Raw genomic sequence first — 18,802 nt, forward strand, 5'->3', positions numbered from 1 at the left:
GTTGCATATTTTTGAGATATAGTTTTATATGGCGACGGTTTCAAAGAGATTATTTGGGTCCAGGCGCTTTTTAAACGAACGCTACTCAAACTATATCAGATACAAAAAAACTGTATAACAAATTTGTAAGTATCGACTACTGTAATTTAGTTTGATTGTCATAAAGATTAATGGATCCTAAAAAAAGTATATTGTTCATTTCAAACATTTTATCCAAATATTGCTTTTTACACTTTGCAATTTGAATCGCTTGTTTTACAAATATTACGACACAATTAAAGAAACGCCTGCAAAAATACTCAAAGCGTGTTGTACGACGCATTAATACAATACCTACTTACACGAATATATCGACAAAAGTTAATATCCTATTGTTTTTTTAAAGAAAATTATCGATATAAATTCTTTGCGAACAGATAGTGTACCTATTATAAAACTGAAAAGTTATAATTGTCCTACTGTAACTTAGAATGACGTAAATTAACGAATAACAAAATATGCCTAATTAGTTCGATTAACTATTAAAAGATATAAAATTAAAAAATATTAGCAAGTGAGCAACATGCTCAATAAAAACAAAGAACTTGTTAAATTTTGAGTCAAACCATCAGCAGCAGGCTCATTTATTAGCTAAAAACGAAAAAGAATACAATACATGTTTTTGGATAAATTACTAATATTCCTATTTACCCCTCCAATTAGGCAAAGAGGGGACGACAATAGCCCATGCCCCAAACAGGGTCAGGCTCAAACATGCGACTTTTACAACGCTAGGTGGCCCGTTAACCGTTACGGTAAAGAAATAGCCTACCAAGAAATGACTAACAATTTAAATAGGTATACAATCGGTCTTTATTAAGTTTTGTGATTATTACATCATTTATGCATGTACAAAATATATGAATGCATGCATCTGTCACGCGGTCAAATTCACTTTCTAGTCAATAAATACGTTATCACAGTTTAAAATGCAATATTGGATATAAGGGTAACAGTTATTTTATTAGTATGAGTAATTTGTTTTCAAACCATGAAAGGTTTGGCAGAAAAAAATATTGTTTCTCATTAAATATTGACTCTTGTAAATGTACCCTGGTTATCTAGCAGGTATCTACATATAGTACTATAAAATTAAGTACTATAAGATTATATGTAATAAGTATTACCTATATTTATTCCTTATCACATTCTGTTTCATAATACAAGAGGGTTTGATATTCTAGGAATTCAAGAAATAGTAAGGCACACAGAGTTTAATGTTAAGTATATAGTTATATTATAAGGCAGAAATACCGATTATTATTTTTTTAAATATTCTATGAAAACAAGGTGTTTATAAATGCTTCTCAACAACTTATAAATCTATACATAAGAACTATCCCAGTGTAAATGGAAAATTCGAACGAATGTGCCAAGTCTTTGAGTATATTTTTCAGTTCGTTGCGAAATCATCCGATCACAAATACATTTCGTGGCTGAGCGATGGTTTAGCGTGACGTGGTCCTACTATCGCGCCACCTCGCTATCCAATCCGCGGGTCGCTTGCCGCATTGCCTTCCACTTCAATCCAAACCGCTAGCGACTGCACATAACGTTACCGCGTCGAATCAAAATATACGCTTAAAACTCGTGAACAAAATCGTCTAGTTATCGTCGTTTTTATTCATATCACATAATATAGCCGTCGAAACAAATAAACCTTGTATATAACTGACAGCGACCGTGAAAATATCGTATTACATACTAATACATCATTAAGAAAACACTTCGAAGTAGTGCAATAATTACGTTAATCTTGAATTTAGGTGAGTACACTTTTTTTTACTTCTATTTATCTTAATAATAACGAAAACGTATTAAAATATATTGATTTAACGAAATAATAAAATATTTTTATAATCAATTACAATATTAATAATAATTTTAATTTTCAATTTAAATTAATATATTTTTTAAATTTGTTTATATTTTAGATATTATATCTAACTCTAAATTTTTGATCGTTATAAAAGAAATAAGAGAATATTGTTCAGCTTGTTTTTATTAAAGAGCATGTGCCGGTCTTTTTATTTTTTAATCCAAACCAAATATCCTCTTTAAGTAGGCTGTATTTCAAATAAATATCATTGCTTTTTATCCGTAGGTAGGTAATAGGTATTGAAATTTTTTTAACATATAAGTATGTATATCCAATCCACGGGTCGCTTGCCGATTCAATGATAGTAAATGTCGAGAAAAAATTGTGATCGAGAAGATAAAAACTAAGTTGTATATGAAGGCCTTTAATGCTAGTTATTTAAATAAAACTGCATCTCGTGACTGTACGTATTTTTTTTTGGCTATGGAAAATGTTTTTTGTTTTCGCTGATCGTAATGTCATGTTTATACGTCAATTCTATATTCAGTGATTCAGTCTATTCTGTAGTTATTGTCACATTGTTTCAAGTTGCGATACTTTTCAGCTTCGTTTTTTTGAGTAATGTAACTTTTTCACTGTTTTGTGAACATTTTTTATTCATAATAACATAACTTGATTCAAATCAGTTCTTAACCCATTGCTTTGACGATGATAAATATAGGAAAATTATTGTAAAATCGCAGTTTTTTCCGAGTGCCGAATTTAATTGATTATGATCGCCATAACAATTTTTTCACAACACGAGTTATTTTGGAGAAATACTTAAGTTTTAACAATTATAATATAAGTGCTAATTTAATCAATCTGTATTGGTTTTTTATTTTTAAGCAATAATTATTATTATTGGTTTTTTGACCAAGCTTACAAACTTAATATAAACAATTTTTGCAGAAAGGCAAATCTGAAGACATGCCACCTAATTCTGTTGACGCAAATGGGGTATTGTTCGAAACTGATGCAGCCACTCCTGATATGGCACTCCCCACTGTTCCAATACAGCAAGCAGACAATTATCCTAGGAAATATGTTTGGAGAAACATCATAGCCTTCACATATTTACATATAGCGGCTTTATATGGAGGATACCTCTTTCTTTTCTCAGCCAAATGGCAAACTGACATTTTTGGTAAGTTGTTGACAATTAAAGTTATTTATTTGTTCACCCAATATATGGATTTGTCTGGTATTTTAGTTCTTCAGATAAACTGCATGCGTGATGCATATCTAGTATATCTCTTAAGTGTTACTGTTATCTCTTATGGATTTAGGTTTTTACATATGTGTCTGAAAGGTTTATCTAAAAGTGTATACAAATAATAATGATAAAGCTATGGTTATTTAAAAAAATATCTTTATGTATATGTTTGTTATGGATAACCTTGGATGGTAATGGAGTGATTTTTAACCGATACTATAATATCCAGAAATATCCGGAAACATTTTTCACACACGGCCATATGATCCCAAATTAAGCTTGTACAAAACTTGTGCTATGGAAACCAGACAACTGATATACTATATATACTACTTTTCTTTTGTAAATACATACTTATATAGATAATTACACCCAGACTCAAGACAAACAGACATGTTCATGCACACAAATATCTGTCCTGGGTGGGAATCGAACCCAAAACCTTCGGCGTGATAGGCAAGTCTACCAACCACGCCAACCGGCTCATCATACTATAGTGATAATTTCAAAAATATACCAAATAAATTATATTAACACAATATTCTTTACAGCCTACATTTTGTATGTGATGTCTGGACTTGGGATCACAGCAGGAGCTCATAGGCTTTGGGCTCACAAATCATATAAGGCAAAGTGGCCGTTGCGACTCATTCTGGTCTTTTTCAACACCCTAGCTTTCCAGGTATGATTACATTATTATTGTTACTCAACCAAATATTCAAATCAAAAATAGAGATCTTCCTTAAAATTAACCTACAAGGTATCTGTTTTACATTAAAAATGTAAAATTAATTTTAGGACTGTCTTAAAATAAATATAGAAAAAAACATTAAAACTAGCTCACAATAGGAAACATACTGTTAACATACATATGTTTAATACTAAACTATAAGAGACTTTGAATGTAAAACCACAATGAAATGAATGATAAAACATTTTGTCTGTTTACATAGTAGTAAACATTGATGCCTTTCAATGAACATGAACCGAATTTAAAGCAGCCATAGGATAAGTAATAATATATATTATCCTCGGTTTTTTCCTCTTAGTCGTGTCTCAAAATTAAATATACTCTTGGTTAATATTTGCTAACAGCCTTTGACATCCTTCAAGTAAAAGCAATGATTACAGATATGGTGTCACATCCTTTAACCTTCACGATATTTAAATGTTTGTTAAAAAAACAATTCTCATAATTTTGTCCTATGATGGAAAAACCGTGAAGTTATTTTGAAATGAATATTACCTTTAAATAATTACAGAGCATAATTAACAGAATAAAAAAGGAGGATTCTCTATTTTTTCATATCAAAAATATGTCCATGATTTTTTGAGAAAGAGCATTCCCAATTTTTATTTAAAAATGCAAAAGGTTGTATTTATACTTTACCGTGTAATATAAAAACTGGCATTTCCTACAGTTTTTAACAGACTTAAAAAAAGGAGGATGCTCTTAATATGTCTGTGTTTATTAATTTTTTACTTATGAAGAGTTTTAATGATTCTTGCTTCTTATTGCATTGGGATTAGCTCAAACATTGTTTAATTTTTATTTGAAGCATTCGGGCAATTTTTTTATATTTTAAATATCAAGATGATATACATACTTTTCTCTCTGATATTTTAATGGTTACTAATAATTAACTTGTAAGTCCTTTATCATACAATTTATAAATAATAACATGTTATGCAGTTTTGAATTGGACTTCATTTTTTACAAATGGTATTTTCCATTAACAGTAAAATGGTATAAAGTATTAATTCACAGATAGATAATGTAATAATTGTGATTAAGTTGATTCATATTGATATTAAAAAAAATAGTAATTTTTAATACATGAGTATTCTTATTCTTTTTCGAACATAGGGTTAGATTTTTTTTATATATTCTATGTAGAATGTTTAATTAACTGCCTCAATAGTGTAATGGCTAACTTGTGTACGTGCTGGTCATGCGGCCTCGGGTTCGATTCCGGACCGGGCCAGTTATTTGGTGTTTATCTTAGAAATAATAGGATAAGGATTTCGGAAGTTAGCAGTATTACAATATCTTGCTTCGGTGCGCACGTTAAGCCATTCATCACACTTCGCGAGTGTCGGATTGCGTCTAAGTGGAATATGAGAGCGAGAGACTAGTGGATGCATCTGTGTTTGTGCACATATTTATTCCATATTCAAGTAGTGAGTAAGAGTAGTAAGAAGTGATTGTGTCGGCCAGGATTCTGCCATCGACTGGGCTCGTGACCACCGCATGCACCACAAGTACTCGGAGACGGACGCGGACCCGCACAACGCGACTCGCGGCTTCTTCTTCTCGCACATCGGCTGGCTGCTCGTCCGCAAACATCCCGAGCTCAAAAAGAAGGGCAAGGGACTCGACTTGAGCGACCTGTACGCGGACCCGATATTGAGATTTCAAAAGAAGTGAGTATTTTTTTTTATAGTATATGTAGGTGGACGAGCATTAGGGCCACCTGATGGTAAGTGGTCACCAACAAACAAACGCCCACAGAATTGTCTATGATTTTTTTTATTTTTTTTATAGAATAGGAAGGTGGACGAGCATAATATGGGCCACTTGATGGTAAGTGGTCACCAAACGCCCTTAGACATTGGCATTGTAAGAAATGTTAACAATACAACAATACCAAGTACTGCTGTTTTGCGGTAGAATATCTGATGAGTGGGTGGTACTTAACCAGACGAGCTTTTTTATAGAATAGGAAGGCGGACGAGCATATGGGCCATCTGATGGTAAGTGGTCACCACCTTCATAGACATGGGCACAGTAAGAAAATATTACTATTCCTTATATCGCCAATACGCCATCAACTTTGGGAACTAAGAATCTATGTCCTTTGTGTCTGTAATAACACTGGCCCACCTCACCATTCAAATCTAAACACAAAATACTGTTTGCTGTTTAGCGGTAGAATATTTGATGAGTGGGTGGTTCCTACCCAGATTGCTCGCACAACGCCCTACCACCATTTTAACTTAAGTCACACAGCTTAAACTTTTGGCTGATTTCGTTTATTTGATTTTTAACATGATATAACGATTTGTCATCTAAACTGGTATTTATTTTATTAAAAAATGTATATTGACATAAAAAGGCTTAGTTTTTAAATACATAATTGTTTTTAAAGTATTGTTGTATGGACTACAAAAATGTGATTTTCCTTACTTATCACTGATGTCAGGGTTTTAACAAGTCTATAAAAGTAAATTTTAGGCATAAATACTGCCTCCTAATTTAATGAGGTAGTATTTGGAATTCCTCACATTTTATATTTGATGAATTGCTATTTTTATATATATTGTATACTTTTTTGTATGTATTATTGTTTTATTTAATGCATTTTTTTTTCTTTATTGTTGATATAACATCCGCAAACCTCTTGCCGCTAGAATGTTTAGTATCTGATTTCCTTTACTTTTTGCCTGGAAGAGATATTGTATCACTTTTTGCTACAGAAACGTTGTAGCGCTGATTTTTTTAGAATTTCTCCTTTTCTGTATTCGTTGTCCTTTATTATTTTAAAATTACTTTATATTATAACACAAAGTCCGACGCATGAATAAACGCAAAAACTACCGACCTGATTTACATACGGTCACGAATGGACGAAGTGATTCATGACTTCCGTTTAGGTGTATAATTCATTAATGTTTTATGAAAATTGGTTGAAATATGTCGGAAACAAATCATGTCGATCGGGAGCTTTACCCACGTATTCCGCGTTAACCAATAGACCTATATATATATATATATATATATATATATTTTATGTTGTGTAGACGATTATTCTGCCCGTGCGAAGCCGGGAACAATAACTAGTTGAATATGTAGCAAATCATTTCATATATAATAGTTATATTTTTCGGGACACTGCTGAAGAGTTCGAATATTGGGCCTTCTTCTTTACTATCACATTTCTAATGAAATATCGTAACAGCCTGTGAATGTACTTTACTGGTGGTAGAGCTTTGTTCAAGCTCGTCTGGGTGGGTACCACCCACTCATCAGATATTCTACCGCAAAACAGCAGTACTTGTTTTTGTTGTGTTCCGATTTGAAGTGTGAGGTAGCCAGTGTAATTACGTCCACAAGGGACATAAAATCTTAGTTCCCAAGGTTGGTGGCGCATTGGCTATGTAAGCGATGGTTGACATTTCTTATAATGCCAATGTCTAAGGGCGTTTGGTGACCACTTACCATCCGGTGGCCCATATGCTCGTCCGCCTTCGTATTCTATATAAAAAAAAATGTCCCACGGCTGGGCTGAAGGCCCCCTCTCCTCTTTTTGAGGAGAAGGTTTGGAGCTTATTCCACCACGCTGCTCCAGTGCGGGTTGGTAGAATACACATGTGGCAGAACTTCAGTGAAATTAGACACATGCAAGTTTCCTCACGATGTTTTCCTTAACCGTAATAAAGCACGAGATGAATTATAATCACAATTAATTTGTGATTTTGTGCACATGAAAATTCAGTGGTGCTTGCCCGGGTTTGAACTCACGATCATCTTTTAAGATTCACGCGTTCTTACCACTGGGCCATCTCGGCTCATAAATATAAAATATTATAAGTCATTGATATAGAAAGCATTGTCTAGAATCGTGTTTCTTTCAGGTACTACTTGTTGCTTATGCCGATTACGTGCTTCGTGCTGCCGACGATCATACCAGTATATTTCTGGGGCGAGACATACATCAACGCTTACTTTGTGGCAGCCATGTTCCGGTACGCGTTCATACTAAACGTCACGTGGCTGGTCAACTCGGCTGCACACAAATGGGGGGACAAGCCCTACGACAAGAATATTCAGCCGTCCGAGAATATATCCGTATCCGTTTTCGCACTCGGCGAAGGTTTCCACAACTATCACCACACATTCCCGTGGGATTATAAAACGGCGGAGCTCGGTAACAACAGGCTGAATTTTACGACGAACTTCATCAACTTCTTCGCGAAGATCGGCTGGGCTTATGATCTGAAAACCGTATCTGATGAAATTGTGAAAAATAGAGTCAAGCGCACGGGTGATGGTACTCATCACCTCTGGGGCTGGGGCGACAAGGATCACTCCGTGGAGGAGAAAAAAGCAGCCATCAGGATCAATCCGAAGGATGAGAAAGATGACTAGATATGACGCCCACGCGGATACCGCATATTAATAATATATTAGCAAAGCGTATATAGTTTAAGTTTGTTGTGATAATAGTTATCGATATCTAAAGATATCTTTTTTTTTAATTTTCTTCTTCAGCAGATCTGCTTTTCCTTTTGAAACAAAGTCGTCGATTTTAAAATTAGGTCGATAGAGGCTATCGAGAGTTCACTAGCGGCAACATTATGTATATGATGTTCTTCCAGTCGGCAGGCGTTTGAAGGATTTTTTAATGTCTTTGTATGTCTTAATATTAATCGATTATAACAAGAGATTAACTCAAATCGAATACGAATATGATTCAAATTAAATTATTAGTATTGTTATTGACTAAAATTTTATCTGACTAATATAATTATAGAGAAACTCTTAAAGAAGAATGTAGGTCTATTTTTAATATGCACTGATTGCTTAAACTAATAAAATGTTGTATAACATTTGTTGGAAAACCATACGAGCACAACTTTTATAATATTGCGCATACGCATTGCTATGCTTCTTTAATTTTCGTACATTTTTAGCACTAGAAACATTAGCGCAAGTGTCAAGAACAATCCTACAAAGTTTGAACTCAATCGAATGGTTTACGATCGTATATAATACGAACAAACAAGCATTCAATTTTATATGGTATGACGTAACGGTATGTATGTGTAATGGTATGGGACACATCAGTATTATCACCACATACAGTACATTAGTTCGTGTAATACACTAGTCGTTCGCATTTGTAGCAATTTTAGTGAGTCAAATCATTTGATACACATTGACATATTGAAACCCAGTAATTTATTTAAAAACATATTTAATGTTTTAGTTTTACGGATCGTAGGATATGAATATGTGGTTTGTAAGGATTACATACATGAGGCATTGTGAAGGCATTCGATTGTAAACAGGTGTTGTTCAAACAATGATGTTTTATTAATTGATACCTAATTGACATTGAAATTGCGTTTAAAATCCGTTGTTTAAATATACCGTAACGTTTTCGACAATTTTCGTCATGAGTGTGAAAGGAGATGGGAAATGTACAAGAATAAAAGAGATAGCTATATTTACACAACTGCACTTCAAATATTTTGTTTGGCGCTTCAGCGTGTATCTGTTCCCTGATAAATTATAATGTCATTGAATTTAAAAACACCTATGAATGTCAACAATGCCTATGATTTCGACTGATGTGTAAAGAGATTGTGATATTTAGGACGGTAAATAAAGTAGATGGAAATAAAACATTCAAATCGTAATGAAATTTTATGTTTAATATTTATTTTTCATTTAAATGCACAAATTGCATAAAATTATGAATTAAAATATAAGTAGATGTTGTATCTGTTATCCCATAGTATCTTCAGTGTTGCTTGCTTCAAACGGTGCGCTAAATATACTAAGCGACTTGTTTAAATATTTTCAATCGAGTTGTGCCGCATGCCGTGTTACGTAAATTGCACGCCGAGTGAAGGAAGCGTCACAGTTCTAATAAGTGTTAATTATGTCGGAACTAAGAAAACCCCAGCCCTTATTGTTCTAAAATATAATTGCAATACGAACAATGTTGTTTTATTTATAATATTATCTCGCATAATGTTATATATAATTAATTTTCGAGATATTGAAAGCACCGAGTTTTACTTCGTAATTATTTAATAAATAACTAATAACTCATCAAGCTTATGGAACAGGGTTTAATTTTAATATTATTACCTAAACTTATGCCTATTATCAAGTCAAAGTCTTAAGAGTATGCATTTCCGAACTGGTGATCGATTATGAAAAATAATCGATCACCAGTTCGGAATTGCATCAGACACGGCAAAGGTCAGCGGGTAATTCGTTTTTTACGTGTTCGTGAGTACAATTTTACACTTACATAGAATTACCTCGAAGCGATCCTCTAAATTCTACTTTTATAGTGTAACATCCAATGATAAATTATTATTAGGTACATTTTGCCTGGTATACTTGTAAGCATACCCGTTTTAAGTATAAAGCATATTTAAAACAGAAGATTGAATAAGTTAGTCATGTTATACTTAATGTGTTAATTTTCTTACCGTTCCGTTAATTGAATTATTGCATATGAAAAAACGTAAGACAAACCGTAGCTTATAATATGCTACCAACTTGTAATTTGCAAATCGTGGCAATAGGCAATCATTATTTATACTTAAGAAAAAAATGATTGGTGTGCTCAATGATGATGAACTCAAGTTTGAAAGTAATTTTTGACGTGTTCAATTAATTATTTATCTGTGCTAAACTAATTCAAATGTTTTATGACTTTTTTTAAGAAACATTCTTAGATGTCAACAATCATTAACAATCTAAAACTATTAAGTACTTAATAATAATGATATTTGCACGAATTTTGAATACGAATCTTTTGTAAATATTTCCAGATGATGTTCAGAATAGCCAGTATTGTTGGTCGTCTGATAAATTGGCCGATAACAGTGCTCGGCGTAGAACGTATTGACAATTTCATACAATAAATTTACATAAATACACAATAACACTATGCGACTTATTGATGTAGAATAATATCGCCTTTATTCTTTGGACTAGTTTTATACAAAGAAAAATACAGACGAAGAAATGCTTAACAAATGACATAATATGATCCTTATAATAAGCACGAATAATTTCTGATGGAATACTTCATGAAACGATTCGTTTCCCATACGGGTGGAAGAATTGTCAACGAGACGTAATTCAAAAGAGTTCCAATAAAAAAAGTTTCGTAACTTTCGAAGTCGCGTGTATAGTAATGCGAAAACGTATAAGGGAAATTTTAACAGGTCGCAATTCGTAACTCAAAAACGATTATCGATGAACAAAAACGATTCGTTAGACTTAGGAATCATGTGTTAATACAATTATGCGATCAATGGTAGTTTTAGCTCCAAGCAACATACTTTCGAGACGTTTGTATTAGTCACAATTTATATTTTTATAATCAAATACGCTACGCGCATTATGCATTTATATTAAGTGCTATCTATAAAAGCATTAGGGCCTTAACACGTGTTTTATAAAGAAACATTAGTTTGTAAGTTATAACGCAGTTCAGATTTAACTTTACCACTCTTAGACCGCAAAGGACTCGACCACACGACAACGTCACGCGACTTTTTCGTCGTGCTTACGTCACTCTGTCATATAGTCTCGCATCATATGTTTTCTTCGTAAAACAGATCTTGTTCGTCGCACTTGTCCGGCAGGCAGACGAAGAATTCAATCAAATTCATGATTGGACCTCTTGAAAATGGGTTCTGATAACGACCTCTCTTATCCCGTAAATAAGGATACCGTTTGTAATTGAACATTTCGTTTGTGGTCAAGTTCATACACGCGTGTAGGACCTGCAACATATAAATGTATATTAGTATCACAGTAATCTTCTAGTGTTCATTATTTCCTACTCTACATTACTGTATATGAACACTGTCAAATATATGGATGACTTTTGTATTGTATGTCTGTATGTTTTTGTAATTATTAATTAATAAGAAACACTCCTAAAAAAACTAGTCGATTTTTGGTAATTATTAGGTATCAATAGAGGTTTGCATTTATCTAATACTGCACGCAGTTGTGCATCAGTTGTAAATATATTGGTCTTTGGTCAACATTACACTTACCGAAGTACATGTCAGAATCCAGCCCAGCGCACAGAATGTAATGGCTTCTAACAAGCCAAGCAAGTAGAGGACACCGAATCCTTCTAGAAGCAGGCAGTAGCACGCGAAGTATATAGAGAGTGTGCAGTTGATTGCCACGCTCATGACGAACAGAAAGAACCACATGCGGTTTCGTACGCCGATACAGTTGTATATAAATGGGCAGTGGTGGTCGAAGTACGCCACGCAGCGTTTGCAGATGCGACAGTGTTTAGCCCTGAAAGATTAATAAAAAAAATAGTTTTCTTCAGAATATTTTAGAATCATTAAACCTTACTAATAATAATATTATAAATGCGAAAGTGATGTTTGTTACGGGTTCAAATGTTAACACTCAACCGATCATCATGAAATTTTGCATACATTTTACCAGCGGTACAGAAAAGGAGAGAGTACGTAACACCTGAACAAGACCCGCCTCCTCCCGTCGCACGCGGGCGAAGCCTCGGGCGGTAAATTGCAATAATAATTCAAATATCGAGATTGGAAGAATTTGATACTTGTATTTTATTTTTATCTAAAATAATAAATTGTTTCTCTACCTAAGTGGTCTTAGACATCGGCAGGTGTGACACAGGCGAGATAGAATAGCATTTCTCTTCTTCCATTTATCATAATAGGGTATTTGCCGAATGGCTCTGTAATATGTCTCCGAATTCTGAGGAATGTAGCCAGGGTCTCTTCGATTGGCAATCACCCAGCTCAGCCACATTATAACGTTCCAGTACAAGAAGCAGTAGTGCGAGAGACGCAGGGTGTTCCATGTTAAGGGCATACACTAAAACAAAATTATAATAGATTATAAACCTCATAAGTTTTGTTTATGAACATTAGCTATGTCTTTATCGGATATAGAAAAAAAATTTTTTTCTTACCCTAATAATATACATAGGATAACCCCACAAAAGAACTGAGATTAAGAAAAATAACAGAGGTCCTTTAGAGTCTCCAGCTCCACCGAAAAGGAGCGCCCAGAGCTCAGACAGAGGCGGCATCCAGTGAGATTTACGTTTCATCTCTTTCTGCAATAGCTTAACGACTTCAGCGTGACGGTGACTCTGGGCCAGCATCAGAGGAGTCTTTCCATTCTTATCCCGAGGCTCCAACTCAGCTTTGACCTAAAAATAACTAGTATTTACATGTGTACGTTGTGTATGTGCAAAATAAAGTTTCCATTTGAATAAAATTGAGTAATCATATCTCAACCCAAGATAAAGCCTGAACAACCAATATACAACGGCGGGTAAACAAGCAATGCAGTACAGGCATTACCGAAGATTGATAGTGTCAGGCAGATGGCCTACATGGCTAAATTAATGTATTTGCTTGATTACCTTTTCACAAAGCAGTCTAACGCACGTTAGGTTGCCTGACAGGCAAGCTAGATGCAATGGAGTTGATCCAAAATTATCCGTACAGTGTAGTGGAACGCCAGAGTAAATGAGCAAGCGAACTAAATCCGCATGACCCTTGTATGCAGCCCAATGCAATGCCGTGTCACCGTTGATGTCGGACAATCGGGTCGCAGCGCCCATCCCGAGCAGATATGCCGCAGTAGCCGTCTTACCATACATACAGGCTGTCATCAGGGGAGTCAAACCTAGAATGATTACATTTTTTTAATACGTATTAAATAAATAAATAGTATTTAATAGTTTAATTTGACGAATTAATTATTTATTGAAATAACATATAACCTTTGAAATCTGCGGCGTTGACAGCTACTCCCGATTGAAGTAGTACTTGTACTACTGATGCGTGTCCCTTTCGGCACGCCCAGTGAATTGGACGTGGGCCCTTAAATAGACATATTTATTTAACCAATTTACCATCTTGTAATGTGTTGAAATTGCCATAATCAAATACCTGAGTGCCTAAACAAGACAGATCGAGCGGTGCGCCCCTCTCTACTAGGTATCTCATAACAGCTACACTTCCATCCAGAGCCGCCCAGTGTGCTGGAGTGTAGCCATGTTGGTCGCGAGCACTTAGAATTTCAACACCGAGCTTTTCTACTAACCGTTCGATTTCAGTTACTTCTCTGAAAAGAAATATGTAATAGGTACTTTAATGTTCTTCGAGGGTTAATGCGTTGTCTAGATTATAATAATATTTTTTAGATACAAAATTTTACCCAGATCGGACAGCCTCAAAAATCAGTTGGTGAAAGTCTGAATGGTGACTTAGGTTAGTGGTAATGCGAGGTTGGGCTGCAGGCGTGTCTGGCGACATCGGCGAACATGGTGGTAGAGATTCTTCCGCTGCCATGGTGCAAGGGGGCGGCTGCGGCAGCGCCCACACGCCGCGCGCCGCCCCCGGACTCGGATATACCTAGTCATTTTATAGTTTTATAAAACAATATTACTTATGTTCAAATAATAGGAAATTACCAACGAGATTCTTGAAATGAGTAGGTACAACTTCATAAGCATATTTAATACTATTGCTAGGTATATAATGACAGCAACTATGACATAAAAAACTATATTGACGCATATGTATTTTTTAACAATGGATTTGTCGTTACCAATCGCGTATTTTTTAATACCTACATATTTATTGTTTTTATTAAGAAATAGGCATGTGTTTAAAAGATACCTTCCTAATCATTGTGATCCTGTACTTATACTTTGTATGCATACTTATCCGCATTGCAGGTGTTTTATACGACCAAAGTTAGTACTCATCAGAGTTGGTGAATTAATGACAAAACAGGTAGTGATAAAAAGCATTAATTTGTTACTTCTTCTTTTATTTAAAATTTTCAGTAGTAGATGAAGATATACCTTGCTACTCACGGTGAGGCCGACGCCTCCCGCCACTCCTGAACCCTCGCTCTCCGCCACCGCCACTTCACACACACGGAAATATATTTTAGTCAAACACACACTCCTATTAGTCCAAAAAACAACACCAAAAAAAATTTCGACGCTATATAGTCGCCCCTAACTCTCCGGTCGAGGTATCGATTGAAGAGTCGAAGCAGTTGGAGCATGCGCCGTAATACCTATCTAAATGGAGTGCGGCTTTTGTTTCTACTCACAATATAAAAACAAGCGAATAACCAATATCTAATAACTCACTACTTATTAATTGTTAAAGTATTTTGTTGTTCTGTTAAGGATTTGGGGATTTTTTTTATCAAAAAAAATAATATTGGATATAAGAATGATAATGACGAGATTACGTTTTGGCTCTAGGATTCATCACTGACCTACAGAGCAGGTTACTGACACACTTTTCATTTAACCTATCCAATTAATGAGATCACGCCGAGGTTATGCGGTAAGCACACATACGTAAGTGATATAGGTACTTTGATTTGGCTTACCCGCTAACAAGTCATACATATATATTTTTATGACATCGGCAGAAAATCTGAAGAAGTAGATGAGTTCACTTTATCCGTGTTATCATTAAAGTATTATTATTCTATTTATAATTATGAATTCGATGTAACTCGATCGCTAATATGCATCAAAAACAAGTTATACTTAATCGAAGATTGCGGGATCAAACTCGGGCAATAAATAATAACAATTAATGAAACTTATGTGCTTAATTCGTGTTTTTAATTAATCCCGTTCTTGGCGGTGAAAAAAAAATCGTGACTGAATAATGTCGCTCAATTTCAGCCAAATATATACAGCAACACGCATCGGAGCAGCGTGGTGGGATATTCTCCAAGCCATATCCTTCGAGTAGACTTTTGTCTCACAGTTGAACTTTTACTAGTTTTTATTACTTTTATAATGAACTTAATTGAAGCTTATGAATGAATTCTGACCAAATTATTTAATTACGTACATAGAAAATGTAGGTCAGCGTTACATCAGTACACAGTTAATTAAATTACCAAAGTCGTATACTAAGAATACGCTTTATCTCAAATTTATTACGAAAATGATAACGCTTTTTCTTTTCCTGAGTTATTAATGGTTGATCGGAGCGACTCTGTGATCTAGAAATACAAAACTGTGAAATAATCTAGTATTTCGCAAGTTTCTTTAGATCCATTTTGCAGAAAAAAAATGGTTATAAGTTCCACTACTCGACTTAGTAATAATTTTGATGACTATCTAAAATGAATTTTGCTGTCTATTAATATTTACTAAATTCGATAAAACATTTCACGAAATTCTTATCAACGAATAGAGATCTACTCCGATTACACAATTTCCTTAAACGCAATTAAAAAAAATTAAGCAAATAATCCATTAAAGTATATTTCCTTTTCAACCTAGACAAATGTAATAATTATAAGTAACATTCGCGCGCAAAATTACGTGATAAAATGCAATTTACTACTCATAATTTTTAGCTTAATTATCTTAATTTATAAGTAACAGGATTTGGTTTAGAATTTCGACGAAAATTAAACGAAAACTATTTGTTTGATTAATCGACTCTGACTTGATATCACTTCTTAATGCGACGTTGTACTGTTTGTGAATAACACTATTTGTAAGCATGACATATGCAGTAAAATATTGCATGCAAGAAGTGAAAATTCTTGATTAATTGTTTTAATTCACAACACTATAAAAATTCACAGAACACTTTCTCTTTGGTTTGTTTTTATAGTGTCTACTAATATAAAATGTATTACAACATTTTGATTTTTTTTTTCTTTAGGTACTAAACAAATAATAAAACAAAAGTTAAACATAAAAATCTCAAACAAACAAAAGTTAAATAAATGTACAATATATTTCAAATAAATATGTCTATAAAGTATATTTAAAACATTTGACTATAAAGGTATTAAAATAATGAAATTGAAAAATAACAAAATCATAATATATTAAAATGTAAGAAACTACCCTAACCTATTTTATAACTGATAAAAATTATTTTCCAATTTATAAACACTGTTTATTAATTTATAATAAATAATAAAATAAAAAATATATATATATATCTAATATTTAGATGAAAACACATTTTAAAATTGTGAAAATGAATTTTAATTCAGCAAATTTTATACTAAATGTATAAATATGATAAAATCTAGATTTTGTTTTCACTACCTAAATAGACATCATGTTATAAAAAGTGTACAACTAAATCTAGTAGCTGATTAAACATCTCAATGTGGCTTATATTAGTAAGATCTTGTAAAAGCACATTTTAAAATGGTATATTATACTTAAATAATATATAAAATAATAATCAAAGCACATAAGCTCACCACTGATGTTGAACTTCCAAACAACAATCATTTTCAATACAAATCTTAAACTTCTAGTAAACTTGAAACATTTAACGAGCAAACTGAATAAATTATTATTCATAATAAGAAACAAACTTAACAATATTGATAGCTCAAAGTAATATAATATTTTTAACAAGAGTTGACAGACTGCACTTAATATAATCTTGTAAATGGGATTATGTCTCAGCACTATTTACTTACATTGTGTTAATTGATGTGTATCAATGAAAAGGAGTCATTTTGTCTATTCATTACTGTACTGATATTGTAAAGATAAGAGCAATTTACAACATTATCTTTTCTGCGTCTTAAAGCTAACAGATAGAGGCTGGCCGTGGAGCACATAACCATTTAATGCTTGTATTGCCATCGCGGCCTGGTCGTAATTTCTCATAGTCACAAATCCAAAACCTTTACTCTTATTAGTTAGATGATCCTTTATTATCTTAACAGATACAATAGCACCATATGGACCAAATAATTGCCATAAAGTCAATTCTTCTACTTCAGGAGCAATATTATAAATGTATATAGACCAAGTGCTGGGAGAATTATGATCTCCTATAGCACTCACATGATTAATCCAATGATAAGGTTTCACGAGAGAATTCTTCGAAAAATTATTATTATTATTTTTATGTTTGTTAGGATTACTCTTATTAGCATACTTAACAGTTAAAGGGTGTAAAAATCCTGGTGGAGTAGTGCCATTAACATTATGGATGGCTCTCTCGGCTTCAAACTGATGTTCATATAAAACAAAGGCTATGCCTGAAGCAATACGAGAATTAACTATTTTACCAAATTGTGCGAATAGTCCATGTAAATCTTGCAAGGTCAATTCGTTAGGCAGGTTACATACGTAGAGATTCCAGTCTGCTTCCGGTTTTGAGGGTGGCTTCATTTCTGGATTAAGTAAGGCGTGTGAAACTTTTAAAGTCTTGTTCTGCATTAACAGACCATTAAACGCCTTGCGTGCTTTAACCGCATCCTCTGGGCGAGAGTACTCGACGAAACCATACCCTCTGTTCGCTATCAATTTACAACTTTCTAATTTGCCCATTGTCGAGAACAGTGAGAACATCATATCCTGCGTCATAACTTCAGGAATATAATTAACAATAAGCTTCGTAGGTGATTCATCAGGTCCAAATTCATTATTTCCATGACAATTACCGTCTTGACACGATTCCGACATTTTTTAATTGTTGTCTAGGAATGACATTTTGTACATAATGTTGCCAGTCCTTAGATTTCGTTTAAAAACGTTGGTAATTTAAGTCTTTCCGAATTTCGTTCGTTATTTTTCATATTTATTTTTATGTGGGATTTTATGATAGGTTTTTATTACGTTATTATAAAACTATATTTTAACTTAATACAACATTCGATACAAACATTTAACATCTGGTCTTATTAATAAAGATATTTCACACTATCAATAATCTTATATAATAAATATTTATAAATACTTTAATAAGAAATTATAAAAAACAGTAAATTCGAATAAATAGTAAATAATAGCTGTAATTGCTGTATTGCTGCATATCTATCATATCTCTACAATAACAGAACATGTCGATCGAAGCTGAAGATTGTGGATTCTATTCTACCCAAC

At 33.5% G+C, this 18,802-nt stretch overlaps 4 protein-coding genes across 6 annotated transcripts in view; 1 reads left to right on the top strand and 3 right to left on the bottom strand.

Moving 5' to 3' along the window:
* The window catches only part of LOC126771180 (ATP synthase subunit delta, mitochondrial), a 103,846-nt gene that overhangs the window by 18,911 nt on the left and 66,133 nt on the right, over positions 1–18,802 (bottom strand). The gene's annotated exons all lie outside the window — the stretch shown is intronic.
* Positions 1,548–9,581, top strand: LOC126771143 (acyl-CoA Delta-9 desaturase-like). 3 transcript variants are annotated; one of them, XM_050490895.1, is made up of 5 exons: positions 1,548–1,805; positions 2,810–3,044; positions 3,665–3,795; positions 5,332–5,537; positions 7,749–9,581. In XM_050490895.1, the coding sequence occupies exons 2-5, from the start codon at positions 2,828–2,830 to the stop codon at positions 8,260–8,262; spliced, it is 1,068 nt and encodes a 355-aa protein (XP_050346852.1). In that variant the 5' UTR covers positions 1,548–1,805; positions 2,810–2,827; the 3' UTR covers positions 8,263–9,581. The 3 variants fall into 3 exon arrangements, with proteins under 3 accessions (XP_050346852.1, XP_050346853.1, XP_050346854.1); XM_050490896.1 differs by lacking the exon at positions 1,548–1,805 and adding an exon at positions 2,414–2,476; XM_050490897.1 differs by lacking the exon at positions 1,548–1,805 and adding an exon at positions 2,462–2,481.
* LOC126771121 (uncharacterized) lies at positions 9,531–15,026 on the bottom strand. Its single transcript, XM_050490853.1, has 9 exons — positions 14,756–15,026; positions 14,104–14,300; positions 13,836–14,010; positions 13,667–13,766; positions 13,304–13,569; positions 12,845–13,087; positions 12,512–12,747; positions 11,931–12,186; positions 9,531–11,651 (listed from the first exon to the last, which is right to left on the bottom strand). The coding sequence occupies exons 2-9, from the start codon at positions 14,235–14,237 to the stop codon at positions 11,460–11,462; spliced, it is 1,602 nt and encodes a 533-aa protein (XP_050346810.1). The 5' UTR covers positions 14,238–14,300; positions 14,756–15,026; the 3' UTR covers positions 9,531–11,459.
* Positions 15,165–18,389, bottom strand: LOC126771158 (ELAV-like protein 2). The gene has a single exon (XM_050490914.1). It carries the CDS (start codon positions 18,380–18,382, stop codon positions 17,477–17,479), a length of 906 nt encoding a protein of 301 aa, XP_050346871.1. The 5' UTR covers positions 18,383–18,389; the 3' UTR covers positions 15,165–17,476.

This window comes from Nymphalis io, chromosome 10 (genome assembly GCF_905147045.1).
Source record: "Nymphalis io chromosome 10, ilAglIoxx1.1, whole genome shotgun sequence".
NCBI lineage: Eukaryota > Metazoa > Arthropoda > Insecta > Lepidoptera > Nymphalidae > Nymphalis > Nymphalis io.

Bases quoted from the DNA above. Each gene is read 5' to 3' on its own strand.
- LOC126771121 (XM_050490853.1), bottom strand. From the start codon at position 14,237: ATGGCAGCGGAAGAATCTCTACCACCATGTTCGCCGATGTCGCCAGAC. The intron at 12,187-12,511 runs GTAGAGAAACAA...TTAATCTTTCAG, and splicing joins CGATGTCTAAGACCACTTAG to GGCTAAACACTGTCGCATCT. The intron at 11,652-11,930 runs GTAAGTGTAATG...TATATGTTGCAG, and splicing joins GGATTCTGACATGTACTTCG to GTCCTACACGCGTGTATGAA.
- LOC126771143 (XM_050490895.1), top strand. From the start codon at position 2,828: ATGCCACCTAATTCTGTTGACGCAAATGGGGTATTGTTCGAAACTGAT. The intron at 3,045-3,664 runs GTAAGTTGTTGA...TATTCTTTACAG, and splicing joins ATGGCAAACTGACATTTTTG to CCTACATTTTGTATGTGATG. The intron at 5,538-7,748 runs GTGAGTATTTTT...TGTTTCTTTCAG, and splicing joins ATATTGAGATTTCAAAAGAA to GTACTACTTGTTGCTTATGC.
- LOC126771158 (XM_050490914.1), bottom strand. From the start codon at position 18,382: ATGTCGGAATCGTGTCAAGACGGTAATTGTCATGGAAATAATGAATTT.